The 22,006-nt window shown below is 37.0% G+C and overlaps 2 protein-coding genes across 2 annotated transcripts in view; both read right to left on the bottom strand.

Annotated features, from left to right (window-relative positions):
- LOC147303385 (class I histocompatibility antigen, F10 alpha chain-like) overlaps window positions 1–22,006 on the bottom strand; it is a 101,303-nt gene that overhangs the window by 692 nt on the left and 78,605 nt on the right. The window lies entirely within an intron of this gene.
- Window positions 47–13,351, bottom strand: LOC147303386 (class I histocompatibility antigen, F10 alpha chain-like). Its single transcript, XM_086281252.1, has 6 exons — window positions 13,183–13,351; window positions 6,950–7,210; window positions 3,628–3,906; window positions 2,095–2,397; window positions 1,512–1,607; window positions 47–87 (listed from the first exon to the last, which is right to left on the bottom strand). The coding sequence occupies exons 1-6, from the start codon at window positions 13,349–13,351 to the stop codon at window positions 47–49; spliced, it is 1,149 nt and encodes a 382-aa protein (XP_086137378.1).

The following is a 22,006-nucleotide window of genomic DNA, read 5'->3' on the forward strand; positions in this document are numbered from 1 at the left end:
AAGTCTGTGAACAATCAACGAATCAACGAATTCAATGAATTCCAGTTTATGGAGAAGAACGAGCTGACACGTCTTCTCTCATGTTCTCTGTAGAGATAAAGAAATAAAATAAATGTTAGGATTAATCAAATCCACAAATAACATATTTACAGTTTCATTAAGATCTAAAATTCTGATTCAATCGAGTATTTACTTCATATGTTTCTGAATGGAATTAACACATTTGTTTTAATTTTGTTAAATCATTTCATGAAACGTTATTTTGAAAGCATCTTTCTCTTCATATGATTTAGTTATACTAAAGCACTTTTTTTTGGATATATTTAAAAAGGAGATTTTACTACAGCCACTATTTTACATAAGTTTTAAAAGAAAGCTAAAACATGAGACACAAATATGAAGTAACTCACTGTGTGCAGAGCTGTTTGTGGTTTAGGCTTGAGGAAGCATTTGCTCCTGGACTTCATGGTTCTCTACAGCTGTAGGTCAGAAACACAATGTTAGTCCACATCCTGCTCTCATCTGTCACTTTTACAACAATCGAACACAACAGGAAACAGCCCTGAAAGACTGTTTAGATTAGAGTACAGAAACCCTTTTTAATTTAGTGTAGACAAGAGATTAGAGAAAAGGGTCAAAGTTTAACTTACGAGATGGGGGACGTTTCTCTGAAATAAAAAAGAAAAAATACATCATGTTAGTAATTTGTTGTAAATGTTAACACAATTTTTTTCATGTATTGTACAAGGCATCAAACATAATTTCATGTTTTCATTTTGTAATCTGGACAAAAGCATTAATTTAATGTGTAAAATTAAAAACATAGACACTGGGCTTACTCACTAATGTGTTTATAGATATATCCTGACTTTTCCCACAAAATGTGCTCATGTTAAATTTATAAGTAAAGCGACTGAAGGTAGAGAACGTACACATTTCTAATGCAGGTAAAGGTGTACCTTAGGATGTGTTTGTTTGGCAGAGTTGATGGTTAAGAAAAGAGAAATAATGTTTGGGTTTCAATAACTGAGTTGGTGGTTATTTTGTTCCCTGACACAAACTGTAGCTCAGGTGTAAAAAAACAAAACAAAAACAAACAAAACACAAAGACAGAAAGAAAAATGATGCAGAAAAAGTAAATAACAGACAAGAAGAAAAAGTGAAGTAACTGGACAAAAATCTACAAGTGTAGAGAAATGAAGGGGCAAGTTATGAAACACAACAAGCATGATTAATGAATATTGTTGTAATATATTGAGGATTTAAAAGAGTCTGATCATCCTGCTGGCAGAGAAAGTGTTAAAATACTTAAATATTAATCTGAAGACTCAGCTTACACTGCTTTTGGTTGTTACCTGTTTAATCCTGTGTGCATTGTTTGTTTTCTTTTGAAAACTGTTAATAATGACTTCAATTAAGTCATATTACTCTTACTATCATTATTATTGTTTGCACTATGTCATCATTGTTGTTGCATTATACAAGAAACATCCAGGAAGTTTGTTTCTCACCTGTCCTCTTTTTGTAAATAATGAATGTGATCACAGTGATGGCAGCAAGAACAACAACAGCAACAACGACAGTGATGATCGAGGAGAAGGAATTTCCTGTGGATCACAGAACAAACAAAAGGTGAGAACAAAAAGTTTCCAATCAGATAACAATCATGTACAAGAGCTTCGTTTATGGTCACTACATGTTTGTCTCACTAATGTTTGTTTTCATTCCAACAATAAAAGTTCTGCCATTAAATTAAATTTCAATACATTGCCAATAAATTTGAACATATGTTTCAAAATATACATTTTCCCCAATTTACTATTTAATCTTCTAAAACTGTCCATTAGTCAGATAATCAGTGGCCACACACGAACATGTTTTATATTCATCAATGTTCAGCAAGGAAAAAATGTGGTGGAAAAACACAACTTGGTCTAAACTGATTTAAGTTTTAAAATTATTCTGACAGAAGCTGACAGAAAGAATATCAAAGCAAACAAACTTTCTCATCCAACATGAACCACAGGGTATTGCAGTAATTCAAGTGTGTGTTTCCCATGTTCATCACTCATCTGATCCTGATTCCAGACTCACCTTCATTGGTCTGAATCTCTGATTTGTCCAGTTTGGTGGCGATGTCCTCGTTCACACCAGAGAGCTGAAACACACATCTGTATCTGTGCCAGTCTTCAGGTTTGACTGATGAGAGATCCAGGTCAACACTCATCTGGAAGGTCCCGTCATTGTTGGTGAGAATCTCTCCTTTGTTCACACCCTCATGAAGCTCCACTCCATCTTTTTTCCAGACCATCTCGGCTCTGTTAGGATAGAAACCTGTAGCGTGGCAGGTGACTGGAGAGGAGGAAGACTTCTGGAGGAGAGACACTTTGGGGACAACTGTGGAGTAAAGACAAACAGTTCATTCTTTCTGTATTATTACTATTACTTGTATTTGAGCTGGAGGGGTGCATAGTGCAGACGAGACGTGAAGAAAAGAGCGCGGACAAGGTGGAGTGGATGGAGACGAGCAAGAGTGGAAAGGAAGGTTTACAAGATGGCAGTGAGACCTGCTGTGATTTAATATCTGAGGATGGTGGCACTGAGACAAATACAGGAGACAGAACTGATGATATTAAAATTATCATAAGGAGTTAGAAGGATTAGAAATGAGTATATCAGAGCTAAAACTGTGGAAGATGATCTGCTATGATGACCAACAACCAACAAGATTATTATTATTATTAATGGATTGGATTTATATAGCGCTTTTCAAGGCACCCAAAGCGCTTTACAATGCCACTATTCATTCACTCTCACATTCATACACTGGTGGAGGCAGCTACAGTTGTAGCCACAGCTGCCCTGGGGCAGACTGACAGAAGCGAGGCTGCCATATCGCGCCATCGGCCCCTCTGGCCAACACCAGTAGGCAAGTAGGGTAAAGTGTCTTGCCCAAGGACACAACGACCAGGACAGAGAGCCCAGGGATCGAACCGGCGACCTTCCAGTTACAGATGCGATTCCCAACCCCCTGAGCCACAGTCGTCCATTACTATTATTATTAAAACCATACCAATTTCTTTTGATGTGATGTAGTTTATAAAATTATATTAAATTTAAAAAATGTGTCAAAAGGCCACGCAAAGTGCAATTATATTAACCCTTTCACATTAGGGGTCACTACAGTGGACAACTATTCAAAGGCTGTTTTCTTGTATTTGTGTCAGTGATGATGGTAAACTTGCACATAAACCACTACATTGAACACTGATGTGTCACTCCATAGGCAGGGTTACAGTTGTTATAGTTGTTACATAAATTGTTATACTGTTATAAAATATTTTTAAAAAATATATATATATATATATATATATATATTGTCAAATTCATAAGTCAAAATGTTTGTTGTACAACTAAGTGGACATGTAAAAATACTCTTTAAAAATGAAAAGTACTTGAAAAATCTTTTTTTCATGCCTTAAGATGAATAAAAATACTCAAGAAAAAAAAGCCCTGATTGAGGTTTTCATAATTCATGCATGAAAAGGTTAATTTAATATCATATTAAGTAATAAACTGAGACATATAACTTTTGGTTAACAATCTAATTCTGGTCATAGATTTTACCTGTTTTCATCAGAGAGCTCCTCCCATAGTTCACATACTTCTTCAGTGACTCAGGACAAATCTGGGTGAGGTAATACTTATACAGAGCCATCATAGCTCTGTTATTTCCCCACTTCATCTGTGTCATGACAGCCTGTTGTTTTGGAGCGACCCATGTCGCTGTCTTCAGGTCAAAGCTTATGAAGTCCTCTCCATCATAACCTTCTTGGTGATATCCATTCACTTCACCTGTTTCTTCATCCCATTCACAGCCGCACATCTGCTGGTAAATGTGAACACCTGAGAGAAAAACAGAGGCAAAGACTGCAGTGAACCAGAGAGGCTGCACTAAAGTCTTATACTGACACAGAGACGTGATCAACATATAGAGGATCTACATTTATGGCTGTTTTTGTCTCATTGGAAGATTTTTAAAACCAGTCATCATTAACAATGTAGATTTTAGAAAAAGACACTGGGAAAAAACAGAATTCATTTTCTCCCGTTAACACATCTACGTCCTGCCTGCAGAGATATCACTGCACAGTTTATCTATGCTGCTGTAGGTGGAGCAACTTCCTGTGAGCTGCAGGATCAGACAAACACACTAAGCTGGATCCTGAGCAGCCGACACAGATCCTGATTCTGGATTTAAATTTACATCCTCTGAAACTCTGCAGCCGTCATCAGTCCAACAAAATCCTCCAACAAAAAAAAAACTAAACACCAGACTGTCCTGAGGTTTTTCTAGAGGTGTCTCTGTTTAATATGATCATGTGACATTAATCTAATCTGGAGTTCTACTTACAGCATTTCAGGCTCCAGCAAATGCTTCATGTCACCATTGTTGACTATGCAAGAAATAATTTTTGATAAATCAGTTAATTTCTTGTGCTGTGACCTGACAAAAAGGTGAAAAAGGTTCCTCTAAGATTTTACAACCATGTTGTCAAATTTATTACATTTACTAAGAGCAGAGGACTGAAACAATAACTCAGACCTTGAATTCGACTCCATGCTGGGACACTTTGGTGTTTTTCAGCGCTGTGACCAGATCAGATTTTGCACTAAAAATATTAAAACATTCACATTAATGATATTATTGGATGTGTAGCACAGAGATCTGTGGGTGTCTTTCAGTAGGAACCTGAGCGCCGCTGATGCTGTGATGAGAGCCGACAGTCTACAGGTGAGAGCGACACGAGGAGTCATTCCTGCTTTTATAACATCGCTGCTCTCAAAGCCAACAGAAACGCCTCGGTGCATCATCACAGGTATTTTCTTTATATGAACATGTGGAGTTACACACCACACTTTTCCAGCCTGTTTGGTTAATAAATTATATTACTATTATTATATTACTATATAATTGCTAATCAATAAATCAGGACGCTGTGAATGTCCATGGAAATCTCGCAAAAACACCTCCTTATAGGCGGCAACAAAGTGAATGTGGGATGAGCTAGTGTTGTCTTTACTCCTTTGATGTTTTTGTTGAAATGTCCAGGCAAGTATATACATGTTAAATGACCAGATATACGTGTTCAAATGGCGTCAATTAACTCACAACTATATGACAACTCTTCATAACTAAACAATAAGAACAAGTAGTCTGATGTCCTGTGATCATTATGAAGCTATAATTTGAAATACAATAACACGTTAAGTTTTTGTACAAAGTATCAGTATCGGATCAGTATTGTTGATACCACCCTGAATATTACATCACTAGTCACTGAGCGCCGGAAAAAGCAGCTCAGTGACCCAGAACGCTGTTATTTTCCTCCGCTTTCTGGAAATTTCTTGCTAAATTTTACGGCGTCCTGATTTAACAACACCACCTTAATAATCAACCTTCAGCCAGTTTATGGGAAAAATAAGACATTCTAACACTTTACTTTCCTTGATTATATTTTCAGGTTGTTGTTTATTAGTAAAAAAAAAAAAACATTAAATTTTAAATCTGGGACCAAAAATATTAAACATCGACTGAAACTCATATTTACTGTCTTATTTTTAAATAAATAAAGAATAAATAAAAATCAGTGTAAAATTTAGAGAAACTGTTAGCTGTTAAACGTCTGTCTGTTAGTTTGTGTTTCTTATTTTTGGTCTATCTACTTCTCACCAAACTGTTGTCCTATTGAAGTAAAACTAAAAGTTAAATATTTATTTATTTTCCACAGAGTAGCTTTAAGTTTGTCACCGATTTATTTATGGAACCTCTGCTAATGAAAGATAATCCTGAAAACATTTCCTCATGAAAACGGGCTGAATGTTTTATTTTCATGCATTTAGTTAAATCCATTCATAAAGAGGCCGTGGACAGTGAACGGGCCTTTGAGCTGTCTCTACTTTCAGCCTGTTACAAAGTCAACCCTGCTTGATTCTACTGTTTTGTATTAAATATAACATTATTATTATTATTATTATTATTATTATTATTATTATTATTATTATTATTATTATTATTATTATTATTATGTGTTTAATGGAATCTGGAAAAACTGCTGTCAAAACTGTGCCATCACAGCACATTTAACATCTCAGCTAGATGATAAATTATTTCATCCTAAGATGCTGTTGATGGTGTCTGACATATTTTCTTTTTCTATAATTTATTACAACATGTGATTATTTGTGAGGGTCGTCTGAACTGAGACACGGAGCGACTTCCTGTGAGCTGCAGGAACAGACAAACACAGTAAGATGGATCCTGAGCAGCAGACTCAGATCCTGATCCTGGGTTTAAGTTTCCATCCTCTGAAACTCTGCAGCCTCCTATCGTTCTAACAAAAATCGTATAACTGCGGGAAAACTACACACCGGACTGTCCTGAGGTCTTTCTAGAAGCTTCCACTGAAGGAGAGTTTCAGTCCAGGATTGTTTTTATTAAAAGTCAAATATTGGTTCACAATAATTGTAAAACAAACACACTTCAGACTGATTATTTAGATCCTGCTGATTCTCTGGAGATTATTTTCTGAATAATCGATTATTAAGAAATTGCAGCAAAAACAACCATCAAGGTTTCAGAGGTAAAAAATCCTAAATATAAACCGAAAACTTCAAATATCATGAATTTATCTTTATTATTTGATTATTTTGATCAACTAAACAGTTAAATTATGGCAGTTCATACAAACATGATCATTAAAGCTGTTTGGATTAAATGAAAGTTTCCCAGACTGTAGTTCTACATTTATTACGTATTATTATGTTAATAATTTTAATCTGTAATCTGAATGAAACATTTAATGTGTGCAAACCTGTTTACTACTGTAAACAAAACACACTGAAAACATTAACAGCAAATATCAGTAAAAATGAAACATGAACAAACCTCCAGTTTGGTTGAAGCGCTGCTTTGCAATCTCAATGTTGGCTTTGAACCACTGCTGGTCACCCCTCCTTTTTGCAGTCTGACTCTCCCAGTACTGCTGATCTATGTTGCTGGCAAACCAGTCCTGTTTGGGCACAGATTTCTCCGTGTTGCTGTCATAATAATCAACCTGAACATCATCAACCATCCCAACAACCACAAACTCTGGGAAGTTTGGGACTTGAGAGGACGCAGTGTAGAAATACTTCAGCGAGTGGGTCACTGTAAGAAACAGTTAATGTTGTGAGATCTCAGGAACACAGACTAATAAATTATTTTATTTTTTAAATAACACCATAAGAAAAACTACAGCACATTAAGGACATCCTGTAATAATCCTGCTGTCCCTTCAAAAAACACAAAATAGATTTATGAATAGATATTCAGTCTTTAATGTCATTTTTCTGATCCTCTTTTCTTCAAAACTTCAAATTCTAGTTTGAACCTGATTATTCACAGAAAGTTTTAAAACTGTTGTTTATCCTTCATCCATCCATCCATCCATCTTCATCCGCTTTATCCGAGGCCAGGTCGCGGGGGCAGCAGCCTAAGCAAAGAGGCCCAGACCTCCCTCTCCCCAGCCACCTCCTCCAGCTTATCCGGGGGAACACCAAGGCCTTCCCAGGCCAGCCGAGAGATATAATCTCTCCAGCGTGTCCTGGGTCTGCCCCGGTCTGCCCTGGAACACCTCACCCAGGAGGCGCCCAGGGGGCATCCTTGTCAGATGCCCGAACCACCTCAGCTGGCTCCTTTCGATGTGGAGTAGCAGCGGCTCTACTCTGAGCCCCTCCCGGATTGCCGAACTTCTCACCCTATCTCTAAGGGAGAGGCCAGCCACCCTTCGGAGGAAGCTCATTTCGGCCGCTTGTATCCGCGATCTCGTTCTTTCGGTCACTACCCACAGCTCGTGGCCATAGGTGAGGGTAGGGACGTAGATCGACCGGTAAATTGAGAGCTTCGCTTTTACACTCAGCTCCCTCTTTGTCTGTTTATCCTTCAGTTTAGTTTAATTCAGTTTTCATGATTGATGGTTTGAACGCATTATAGGTTTTAATTTAACTATATTTTTATTTTGTTTTCATTGTTAAACAAAATACATATTCTTTTTAATCTGTTTTGCTTTTGTTACGCAGCATGACCTCTGAAGTGAGTTGTTCTCTTTTGCATTTCAATTTTTGATTACAGATTATATGAATTGATTGAAGCATATCGATGCTTCTTCTTTGTTTATATTATTTTTATAGATTTTTTAAAGCTTAAAATTGTTACAGAAAGTTTTACTTCCCATATCTTTGCAGCTTCTTATTGATCATTCAGCAGTGATACCAAAATTAGTTCATGATGGTATGTGTAGTGTACTCACACTTTACATACATAAACTATCTGATATTATGAAGTAATAATGATTTAATTTGCATCTCAATTCAGTTCAATTGAATTCTATTTTATTTTATTTATACACGTCACAACAAAAGTCACCTCATTGCGCTGTTAATTAAGCAATAACACCAGAAAAACAGTGAACTTCATATCCGGGTGTAACTACTCGTTAGTTACGACATGTGGCTCTTCATATATTGAACAAATAATTTTTAAATAATAATAAAATAAAAATAATATTTATAAAGATACTTAAATGAACTTTAGTTAACTTTAATGAGCAGCTGTTGTGTGAAAATGTTTTAAACCTTCATGAAAATTAAAATAGTACTTAGTTTTTAAAATAAACGTTTTAATTACTGTCACCAGATTATCATCAGACCTCCTCACTGATGTTTTATTTGATGGACTGTTTGGAGAGACAGCAGAGTCACAACGCTTAAAAATGCATCACGAACGGTTTAAACCCGGAAATCATCAAATAGTTTGGGACATATTATGGGCAGAAATCTGTGCCATCAGAAACTGAATTTGAATAAGTTAAATTTGAATTTGAATTGCTCAGATTGAATCTGAATTGTAACTTGAATAAATGCTTTTGAAAACTGAATTTGAATTAGTCTAATTTGAAATTGAATTTATGGTTTGAAAATGATCATCACTAAATTGAAATTTAATTTTATATTTTGAAAATGAATTGATTTGCTTTGAAACTGCATTTTATCCTTTAAAAATTCAGCTCTCGAATAATTTCAGTTTCACTTCTCACCATTCAGTTTCAGTTCTACAATTCAATTTCAGTTCCAAAATTCAGTTTTTGGAACTTACATCCGGTTCCGGTTCAAGCGCAGATTAATAGAACTACGTTTTACTAGTGGACCGAAAGTGCTACTGACAGGAATGTTCAGCATCTTGAGCTGAATTAAGACTTCAGAAGTCATTCGTCATGTCGAATGACCAGCGGATAAACTCTCAGGTTGGTAATAAATGTATTACATGTATAAGAACAAGCGTCATGTTAACAAATGATAGCCGTAAGGTAACTTTTATGCTTATTGTAGCTGTTAGCTAAAAACGCTAATTTAGCGTAGTTTGCCCTGAATTCAGCTTTGACAAACAAATATGATCGACTGTTCCTAGTAGAATTCCAAAGTTGTCATCTTGGACCCTCTCAGAGTACCCCCTCTGTATGCTTGTATGCTACAGTAGGGAAACATGCAAAACAGTGTCCAAACCTTTGTATTTTAGCTTTATTTATGTCTTACACAGCATCACAACTCTTTGGCTAACTTAATAACTTTAGCTAAAGTGAATAGTTAGTCTAATTCATTAGTGTAACATTACTGGATCACCTCTGTTTGAAGTGATATAATATGATATACAACTATCACTGTGTTTAACTACCATAATAATTCTTAGGGTACTGAGTGCATGCTTAATTAGATTTTGTTTTTTAAAGCATACTGCTCCATTACTATATTTCACAGGCTGAAGTTGTCGGGTCACCTCCTAAATCGACCATCTTTTACAGGTGTTTTGTGCCAGAAATGGAGTGTCCACTGAAGACTGAAGATACTGAATGTCTACGCCTTGCTATTGATCCCTTTTGTGCCTTCATCTAGACAAGAGACATTAACTTAACCACTCTCATATGCTCTGTACCTACATCACCTTCCCTGACAGTTGTAGCTTGGCTCATCTGAGGGTGAAATTATAAGAATGTGTTATTTTGCAAAGTGCTCTCTAGGGTTCCTAAATAAAATATGGCATTGAGGTCATTTCTTTTGAATTAATCCCTCCTTCTGAAATATAAGAACCTCTCCTGGTTTTAATGGCACTTTGGATTTCCTTACTTTCTGTTCCACTTCCAAACCCAAATAGATGCTGACAAGCTGACACAGTAACATGGAAGAGGGAAAGAAGTTGGAAAGGACTACTAAAAATAAACCCAATGCCTAACAATGAAAAATGTAAAATAAGAACAATAATAATAATAAAGATAAAAGATGAAGTAACAAGTTTTTAGTTTATTCCAAATGATCATCCAGATGTCTGTGACATGTGATGACAAACACCATAATGGAAGGCCTTAGTCATCACATGCTTAAACTCATCATATATTTTTGCATATGCTGAACAGGCAGTCAGACATGCTGTAACTGTGGGGTAGAAAACTGCATGAACACTATACAGCAGGGGTCTCAAACTCCAGTCCTCGAGGGCATGGAAAAGTTGCATGACACTGGCCCTTGAAGACTGGAGTTTGAGGCCCCTGTCATATGGAATATGACAGGTGTGGTTGAACTGCATGAAGACTCTGAAGTTTCTCTTCTCTTCTGGCAGGACAGGAATGTGGCCTTGTACTGTGAGCCACTGTAAGGGTGTACTTGGAGTAGAACTGGACTGTCACCGGCCTCAGGCTCTTCACCCTTTTCAAAGACAAAGCATTCATTTAGATAAAATATTAGATATTGTTTACCTGTAAATGCACAAAGTAAATTTTGAAATGTAATGAGTGTCAAGAGTGAACAAGCACTGATAGTGTAATCTACAGCTGTGGCCAAACGTTTAGAGAATGAGAAGTGTTGTTTGCTTATTTACAAAGTTTGCTGTTTCAGTGATAGTTGTATATCATATTATATCACTTCAAACAGAGGTGATCCAGTAATGCTGCACTAATGAATTAGACTAACTATTCACGTTAGCTAAAGTTATTAAGTTAGCTAAAGAGTTGGGATGCTGTGTAAGACATAAATAAAGCTAAAATACAAAGGTTTGGACACTGTTTTGCATGTTTCCCTACTGTAGGGGTCTCTGCAAGCATACAGAGGGGGTACTCTGAGAGCGTCCAAGATGACAACTTTGGAATTCTACTAGGAACAGTCGATCATATTTGTTGTCAAAGCTGAATCCAGGGCAAACTACGCTAAATTAGCGTTTTTAGCTAACAGCTACAATAAGCATAAAAGTTACCTTACGGCTATCATTTGTTAACATGATGCTTGTTCTTATACATGTAATACATTTATTACCAACCTGAGAGTTCATCCGCTGGTCATTCGACATGACGAATGACTTCTGAAGTCTTAATTCAGCTCAAGATGCTGTACATTCCCGTCAGTAGCACTTTCGGTCCGCTAGTAAAACGTAGTTCTATTAATCTGCGCTTGAACCGGAACCGGATGTAAGTTCCAAATGTAATGGAGAAGGCTTTAGGACCCAGGGGACTCAATGGAGGGCATAAAAGAGGGAGTAGTAACAGGTGCTGATGATTCCCACTGACAAGCGGCTGTGAGTAATGGATGCGTGAGTAGGTGAAGAGCCGAGAAGTTTAATTGCCTACGACGCAAACTGTGGTTTTAAACCTCTAGATGAGGTTCAAGGTACAGGCTGTTTGTCTTTTAGTGTCCTTTCTTAAATTTTGTTGAAATGTATTTGATGTTTATTATAATTTATGTTTTAGTAGTGATTTCTGTTGAAGAAAAGGCCAAGACAAATCAGGTGTGCAGCAAATACAGTTGCCTACTCGAGGTATGTTAATTTAATATATTTGACATTAAAAAAAAAGGGGGAAAAGTCTATTATGCATTATAATTTAACTTATATTGTATTCCCTCCTGTAGGGCAGGCTGCACATGCCCTCCTTCTCTGTGTGGTTGTGTTTTTGTTTGATTTTAGCAGGGTCACCGTTTTTAATTATTTTCGTTGTTTTATCCCGGGTTTTATTTATTTTTATTGGGTTGGTGCAATACTAAGCGGGCAACGTGCAATCCCTGAGTGGGGCTCATACCTTGGGGGAATGAGGATTTTTAGAGGTGCTCTGTGTGTGGGTTTGCCGTGATTAAGGTTTATTAAGAGTGCTTTTGTATTACCACCGTTATTGCCTGAGCTAACACTTAGTGCATGCTATAAGTGTTCGGTTGGGCCTGTATATGTTTGAGGTGGAATTGTCTCTTTTAGAGTGATGAGCACCTGGGACCGCCAAGGAGGAACAAACCCTCAGGTGATAGTCGCGTTGCTGTCTGGTTGCACCAATACTACCTCTTTTTGTTGTAGTGATGTTTTAGGTTTTTTTTCTTTTTCTTAAAACTTTGGTGTCTTGTTATATGAATAAAATTTTGAACATCTTTTACTGATATTGACCCTCTGGTCCCGTTTATTCTGGACTCGGTCCTGTGAGAGTTTTGGGCCTGGAAGTTCGTACCAGTCATAGTAGAGGCCCACAGCGGTTACTTGGTGGCTTACGCCACGCTACACAAAAAACTGAATTGTAGAACTGAAACTGAATGGTGAGAAGTGAAACTGAAATTATTCAAGAGCTAAATTTTTAAAGGATAAAATGCAGTTTCAAAGCAAATCAATTCATTTTCAAAATATAAAATTCAATTTCAATTTAGTGATGATCATTTTCAAACCATAAATTCAATTTCAAATTGGACTAATTCAAATTCAGTTTTCAAAAGCATTTTTTCAAGTTACAATTCAGATTCAATCTGAGCAATTCAAATTTAACTTATTCAAATTCAGTTTCTGATGGCACAGATTTCTGCCCATAATATGTCGCCTTGTTTTAATCTTTGCCTTCATCTAAACTTTAATGTTTATTATTAGGTATTGAAGAGATAAACAGACGATTTAATTATCTGTATAATATAATCGATTGTTTCTAAACATTGACATTTTCTACTAGGATCCATTACAACTAAATGTTTAGCGTACAGGAACTTTCTGGGGAGCAAACAGTCCGTCCATTTGTCTTTCAAATTACATAAATCTGACATAGAAAAAGACAAAAATATAACAGTCAAACTGACCTGCTGCTGCCCCCTCTATTCCCAGGAGAAGAAAGAAGATGAAGGCTTTCATCTTTCTTCTTTCTTCATCTTCTTCATTGTGACCATAAACATCCAAACCTTTAACAGACTTTATGCGTTTGCTTGTCCAGAAAAAGCTAAAATGGAGAACCAGGAGAAACGTCACCATTAGCCTCGATCAGAGCCAAAAGGGATTTACTCTGAGAGTAAACGTCACTGAAATCAACGAAACTGAAAGTAAAATATCTTCATATGAACCAGTTTATCACGAAAGGAAGGTTAGTTTCATCTGGTCTTTATAAATTTTTATGTTATGACAGGTTTAGTTCATGTTATGCTGGGTATACACTGTATTTATTTAATTTATTTTCTATTCAGTGGATAAAACCTTGTTAAGTTTCTCAGTGGAGTGATTTGTATTAATTTTAAACGCATACACTGATACACACTCATCCCCCCTCCCTTTCCAAACGCCTTCGATGCTTGTCCCCTCCCGGTGTTGTGCCAAAAAGTGATTGCCGGTGTACTGAGAAACCATCCTACTTTGACGTCCTACCCGTATTATGATTTGATGGTGACTTGTGACTAAACCTAACCCTACCCTTAACCATAACCCTAACCATAACTTTTAAGAAGTATTGCGGATGGGTGAGAGAAAAAGAAGTTAATTTGGGGTTGGTGTTCTGCACATGCGCGGCGGCTGCGCAGAAACATTGGGTAGGATGTTTTTTGAGGTAGGATGGATTCCCAGAACACCGGAATTGTGTTGTTTGTGTCACTGTAAGTATAACCCCCTGCACTGTGTCCAAAACATGTCTGTGTGTTCTGCTCCCGTGGTCATCGTGTCATAACAAAGAGACAACTCATTTTAAATTGTATTTTTGAGAAATTTGTTACTAGCAACTTCTCACAAACAAACACATGCTGAAATTGTTGAAGTGGACTGAAAATCGGTGGCAACAGGAACGGTAACAAACAAGTCTCACACTCTTGAGTCCAATCAATTAAAATGTCCATGACAGTTTAATCGACAGTTTAATCGTATTCCTGCATAATGTGACATAATGTGAATGTGAATATAAACAATAGGTTTTTTTTTTAAGTAATTACATAAACATCGATTAAACTGTCCATGACAGTTTAATCGATTAACTGAGAAATTGTAGAAAAAACAGGAACCTGTAAATATTTGGAGTTTAGTTGGATGAAATACTTTCATCATGATTTAATCATCAAACCTGCTGTTGGTTAATTTTCCTTTGACCATCTAATTGAGTATTTGGTTCAAGACTAAGCCACTGTGGTCAAGGCAAGTTAATACCATCTAAACAAGAGTTCGGACTGTGATCTAAATGACAAATTTTCAATGTACTGCAAAAACAAACAAAAAAACATTAACAGCATGTGTCAGTAAAAACATCAACAAACCTCCAGTTTGGTTGAAGCGCTGCTTTAAATTATTAATGGAGGAAAAAACGCAGTGTTCCTCTCCCAGTGCTGTGTATCTGCTGCATCGTTCATCCACTGCTGTTTGGGTTCAGCTCTCCTGGTGCTGCTGTCATAACGAATCATCTGAACTTCATCAATCATCCCCGTGGATCCGGCTCTGGGGACTCGGGGTCCGTGAGCAGTGTGGGCTATTATTATTATTATTATTATTATTTGGTGTGTGTTTCATCTGCACTGCTACTGTTCTCTGTCCACATTTGTATGTAGGCAGGTGTGTGTGTGCATGTGTTTTCTGTGGCCTATTCACAGCCACCTTCAGGCCTGGTGGGTGTGGCCCTGCTAGGGGACTGGCCACACCCGAAGTCCTTGCCACACACCTGCTGCTGATCTGGGCTCGTCGGGGTAGCTATTTAGGAGAGCGATGGAGCTTCCACCGATGTGGGATTATTGTGTTAGACTTCACATCAGTCTTCTAGTTTAGTTTTAAAGTCAGTGAGTGTATGTCTGCTGGGATTAAGTGTTTTATATTGTTTTCCTCAGGAGGAGTGTGGGACAAGAGAGAGCAGTGAGCACGGGGAGTGCAGAGACACAGGAGCAGAGAGCACTAAACAGGGACTTTTTGGGAAGAAGACACGACACGGGAGTAAAGGGAGAGCACGGGGATTTATTGTCATTTTCGCACTGTAAATAAACAAACCACTTGCAGTGAAGAGTCCACTGTTCTTTGTCCTCCTTTCCCCCACATCCCCACGGCTTGCCCTGGCAAACCGTGACAATCCCAAGTGTAGAAATACTTCATAGAGTGGGTCACTGTAAGAAATATTTAATGTAGTGAGAAACTGCTTTAAAAATCAGCACATTTTCAAAATAAAAAAACTATACCCACATAGCAAGCAGGTCTGGCCCGGATCTGGTGTGAAGCCGGCACTGCTGGCTGACTTCTGGCATGATAAGACGTATGTCATCCAGGTATGGGCCAAGCCTGGCATAGATGACACTGTTTATGTGATGGCATGCCACATCTGGCCCGATTGTGGTTTGGTGTATGTGGCCCAGGCTCACAGAAAACAGGTCTGGCCCGGATCCGGCATCAAGCTGGCACTTCTGACTGACTGGTGTCATGGCAAAGTGTATGTCAACCTGATGTGGGTCAGGTCTGGCAATGATGGCACTATTTATGTTCCTATTTTCATATTTTAGTTAGGAGACCCAAATGCCATGTTGCAATACTATACTGCTGTAGTAGCCAACGTTCCAAATGCAGGTTTGACAGGTTTGTAGTGTACACTTATACAAAACCTAGTGACGGTTTACTCATTTTTGCCAGTGGGTGGCTGTAACTCAGGAGGTAGAGCAGGTCACCTACTGCTCAGAAGGTTAGCGGTTTTATCCCTGGCTCCTCCAGTCTGCATGTCAAGAGTGTGAATGTAGTTAGGAAGCACTCAGTTTAGAGAAAGCGTGTGGTTGGGTGAATGTGACATGTTGTATAGACCACTTTCAATAATCTGGGAACGTGAAAAGCGTTGTATAAGAATCTGTTCATTCACTGTCTGAACAGAGTTTTGTCATGTTACTTTTGCACTACTATGCACATGTTTTTATTACATGGCTTAATTAAGTTACACATTAGGCTGACATCTGGGGCCAGAGTTGAAACTCTTCTGGGCCAGCAAAGGAGCACCAGTGTGTCTGCAACTGGCCTTGTGCTGGCCCATGTGTGGGCCACCTCTGGCGAACCAGATCTGGGCCACTAAAGCGCCGTCATCCTTTGCGGTATGTGGGCCACGTGTAAGCACATTGTGTGGGCCAGATCCAGGCCATACCAATTTTGCTATGTGGGTAGTGTCTCCTCTATAAATACAAAAATAGATTTATGAATCAATGTTTTATCTTTACAGATCATCTTATATTAAAAACTTACATTTTGTAACTACAATATTGTTTTGTAAAAACTGTTTGTAGGTCATTTTGATTTGGTTATACTTTCATGATGCATCAGTAATGATTTACAGTCCTTATTATGGCATTAACCCGACCATAGGCTGCCAGTAAATTTTTTTTTTTAGTATTGTGCAGATTACATCTGTTTCTTTCCCTTTTTGCTAATATTACACTTCTATACCTTACACCATAAAACATTATGAGCAGCTTAAATTTTTCTTCTTCTACAATTAGAAATTTAATTTCAACAAAAATCATTTGTAAACCAACACTCATTTAGGTTTTGATGTTTGTAGCTGTTTGTAGGCTTTCTGCAAACAGCTACAAACATCAGGGACCCAAACCAGCCCTCTCACGGCCTGTTTTCCCTCCAACATCTGGAAAGAGGTGACAGAGCATCAGCTGCAGAACCAGCAGGATGCTTGAAGACTTTGCACTAACAATCCTTATTTTAGATTTGTTATCACTGTATTTTATTTCTTTTACTGATCATTGTAGCGTAGAGGCTGGTGAGAAGCAACATTTTGTTGAAGCCTTTGTACTTCTGTAAAAAAACAACAACAACAAAAACAAACAAACTGCGAAATAAAAATAAACTTTGAATCTTGAATATGTGGAAGCCGAGAGTCTGTTTAAAGTAACACCTGAGCCACCTGAGAGCAACACTATCTCTAAAGAACAGTTTCATTTTATGAAGCTTACCTGCAGACACAGACGCTGTCCAGTAAAGAAGCAGCATCATAAACGTCCTCATTTTCAATTCAATTCTCTCAATATAAGAAGAAAAAAATAATACAACCGTTTATTGTTTTAATTTTGCCACAAAATGAAACTACAGCCTCTGAGTCCGCACGTGCTGTGACTCCTCTCTGACCAATAGGAATTCAAAGCTGGATGCGCCTCACCAGTAACCAGGCAAAATGAGAGAACCCAGGTTTATTTATTTACTAATTTATTTTGGAAAGTAAAACGCTTCAGGCAGAAACAAAGAGCTAGTAGCGCCTAATCTGTGATTAGAGACCTAAAGTGACGTAGGGATTAAAGACACATACCAATCATGTATATTTGTGTCACAGCTGTTATCACATATTTTCTGGAGTTATTTGTACTTAATCATATTCTTACTAATTTCATTTTAAAAGTAGTTTAAATTATGCTCGTGTTTACACTCATATACAAATAACTTCCCCAAGTAATCCAGATGCAATTATTAATCCGCCCACAAATTCATCTGGAAACCTATTCCAGCAAAATCAGCTGGAATAGCTGTGTGTCCTTCTCTTTCTGCAACGTTGCTGCAATGATAAAATAATGAAACGATCAATTCCTAAAATCAGAAATGTTGAATTTTATTTAAAAAAACAAAAAAAAACAAATAAAGAGGCAATATTTATGTATTATTGTCTAAACCGAAAGGCTACAGACTGGATATTATGTATTTACATATAAAAATTAAAATATAATGTTGGATTTTAAGACTTTCTGTTAGTTCTGGTAGTCTTTATTAAATAAAGTATGAGTTTACGTGCCAACACATGCCAAAGAACCCAACCCCTCTAAAAGCAGGTGGGCTCCTTTTATACTCTACCTGATTCAGGCGACCATTCTGGAATAGCACAAGTCTATAAAGTGTGGTGTTCCCAAAAGGTTGATTCTGTTCATCTGGACGTAGAGTTTTCAGTGGGAGAAACATTTCGTCACTCATCCAAGTGACTTCTTCAGTCTCAGCTGACTGCAGGTTTCCCCAATCTTATAAACAGTACATTTACACAATAGCTGAAACCAGCCCACTGAAGGAACAATGGGCTGTGAGGTCAGTTACTTCATCATATGCAAATTGTCAAGTCTAGTGTTGGTAAACCAAATGAAAAAAATAAACATCCACAAAAGCAAACATCGAACCACAATACGACACACACACACACACACACACACACAATACTTTTGTCACAAGGACACTTAATGGACTGGAGCTGGCATCATTACACCTAAGCTTACTGAGCTACTATCACAAGTTAAAGTGTAGCTAATCCATTAATATTTGGGCTGGATTCATGAAACTTTAGCTAAGTGTACATTTTATTTAAAAAAAAAAGTCACAGAAATTTGGATTATTTGGGATTTTTGAAAAGCAAAAGTACAAAAAGGAGAAAAAGAGCAATGCAGTTTTACTGATATATAAACAGAGACACACCCACCAATGTGTTAAAAACATAACCCACACAACCCTCCAGAATCTCAACTTGAACTAAACTCTAGAAGAATGAGATTCAATATGTTTTGGACCAGAGAGCAAAGCTTCATATTTTCTGGGAGAAAATTTGCTCCAGGCCCAGGAACATCAGCAGCGCCTGTACAACAGAGGGGCTAGACTCAGTCAAATTTCATCCATTTGGTTTGTACCAATTTGTCACACTTCTGTTTGGATGGAGTCCCTGCCACCTTCCAGCACCTTTTAGACTGGGTGCTGTGGCGTCACGCTGCATATTCTGTTACTTTTTGGATGATGTCATCATACACAGTGACACCTGGGCAGAGAATGTGGAGCAGGTGCAGTCCTGGAGTCCCTGAGGCAGGCGGGTCTCATGGCCAACCCAAAGAAGTGTTGATGGAGGGAGGTACAGTATCTGGAGTACCACTTAGGAGGCAGGCAGGGCATCCCAAGACCAAAAAGGAGGTGAGTCACTTCTTGGGGTTGGCTGGTCAATACCCCCGGTTTGCTGTATACCGTGCTAGAGACAGCCGCTGCAAAGCTGCACAACCAAAAGAGTGGAGACAAAAAAATATAAACATTGAACCATCTTGCAACGCTGTGTCCGTGGGGTCCTTTGTCACAAGGACACTTAATGGACCTGAGCTGTCACTATAACACCTGAACTTACTGAGCTACTATCACAAGTTATATTGTATCTAGTCCATTAATATTTAGGCCGTATTTATGAAACTGTAGCTAAGTTTACATTTTATAACAAAAAAGTCACAGCAATTTGGATTATTTGGGACTTTATTGACAACCAAAGTACAAAAAGGAGAGAAAGAGCAATGCCGTTTTACTGATACATATTCTACTAATTAATTTTTTAAAGTTTACAGACAAATGAGGAAAACCTTGAAAAATCCTGAACTATAAGCAGAAACACATCTACCAATGTGTTAAAAACATAACCCACACAACCCTCCAGAATCTCAACTTGAACTAAACTCTAAAATCAAAAAACTCAAAACTTATCTTAAATCAAACAACAGAGAATAAACAACATAATCTTCATTAATTAAGAAAAAAATTCAGACATACAGAAAAATCTTTTAAGGTCTCCTGGAATTCAACACAAGATTGTCTTTTAAATCAAATTTTACGAAATACACAAGTAAACATGTACAAAATTTGAAAAATATTATGATTCGTTTATCACTGAGAGTGAGGGAATCTCAGCATTCATGAGTGATGCAACAATTTACAAGAAAACCCCAGAAAAACTAAACTATTGGATTTTTGAGTGAAGATGAACATACAAAGGCTTAATTATGATTGTACTACAACTGCTGTGATGATTCCATTGTTTCATGTCTCTCCAGGCGGTCACATCTTTGTTAAATCTTTCAAAGAAAGACTTTTTTAAACTGAAAACAACAAATTCAGAATAATTTCGTTTCACCATTATGATGTTTATGTTAAATATTTGCCAGCTCATTTTCAAACTTCTTGATTAACCAGCATCTGCAACTATATTTTAGATTTTTTTTTAAACAGATTTTATGATGTGAAAAATCAATGAATTCTAGTTTATGGAGAAGAATGAGCTGAACCACATCTTCTTTCAGCTCCACTGTAGGTTTATCCATAAACCTACAGAGATAAAAAAAGAAACACAATAAATGTTAGGATTGTTCAGATCCACAAATAACCTATTTACAGTTTCATTAAGATCTAAAATTCTGATTCAATCGAGTATTTACTTCATATGTTTCTGAAGGGAATTAACACATTTGTTTTAATTTTGTTAAATCATTTCATGAAACGTTATTTTGAAAGCGTCTTTCTCTTATATGATGTAAAGTTATACTAAAGCACTTTTTTTTGGATATATTTAAACAGGAGATTTTACTACAGCCAGTATTTTACATAAGTTTTAAAAAGAAAGCTAAAACATGAGACACAAATATGAAGTAACTCACTGTGTGCAGAGCTGTTTGTGGTTTAGGCTTGAGGAAGCATTTGCTCCTGGCTCTCTACAGCTGTAGGTCAGAAACACAATGTTAGTCCACATCCTGCTCACATCTGTCACTTTTACAACAATCGAACACAACAGGAAACAGCCCTGAAAGACTGCTTAGATTAAAGTACAGAAACCCTTTTTAATTTAGTGTAGACAAGAGATTAGAGAAAAGGGACAAAGTTTAACTTACGAGATGGGGGACGTTTCTCTGAAGTAAAAAGGAAAAAATGCATCATTTTAATAATTTGTTATAAATGTTAACACAATTTTTTCACGTATTATACAAGGCGTGAAACATAATTTCATATTTTTATTTTGTAATCTGGACAAAAGCATTAATTTAATTTCTAAAATTAAAAACATAGACACTGGGCTTACTCACTAATGTGTTTATAGATATATTCTGACTTTTCCCACAAAATGTGCTCGTGTTAAATTTATAAGTAAAGCGACTGAAGGTAGAGAACGTACACATTTCTAATGCAGGTAAAGGTGTACCTCAGGATGTGTTTGTTTGGCAGAGTTGATGGTTAAGAAAAGAGAAACAATGTTTGGGTTTCAATAACTGAGTTGGTGGTTATTTTGTTCCCTGACAACCAAACTGTAGCTCAGGTGTAAAAAACAAAATAAAAACAAAAAACAGAAAAACCACAAAGACAGAAAGAAAAATGATGCAGAAAAATTAAATAACAGACAAGAAGAAAAAGTGAAGTAACTGGACAAAAATCTACAAGTGGGATAATGCAGAGAAATGAAGGGGCAAGTTATGAAACACAACAAGCATGATTAATGAATATCGTTGTAATATATTGAGGATTTGAAAGAGTCTGATCATCCTGCTGGCAGAGAAAGTGTTAAAATACTTAAATATTAACCTGAGGACTCAGCTTACACTGCTTTTGGTTGTTACCTGTTTAATCCTGTGTGCATTGTTTGTTTTCTTTTGAAAACTGTTAATAATGACTTCAATTAAGTCATATTACTCTTACTATCATTATTATTGTTTGCACTATGTCATCATTGTTGTTTGCATTATACAAGAAACATCCAGGAAGTTTGTTTCTCACCTGTACTCTTTTTGCAAATAATGAATGCGATCACAGCGATGGCAGCAACAACAACAACAGCAGCAACAACAGTGATGATCGAGGAGAAGGAATTTCCTGTGGATCACAGAACAAACAAAAGGTGAGAACAAAAAGTTTCCAATCAGATAA

Source organism: Aulonocara sp. 'chitande type north' Nkhata Bay, linkage group LG22 (assembly GCF_057382095.1).
Source record: "Aulonocara sp. 'chitande type north' Nkhata Bay isolate Kocher_YH1m ecotype deep benthic linkage group LG22, A_spYH_male_GT1.1, whole genome shotgun sequence".
Taxonomy (NCBI): Eukaryota; Metazoa; Chordata; class Actinopteri; order Cichliformes; family Cichlidae; genus Aulonocara; species Aulonocara sp. 'chitande type north' Nkhata Bay.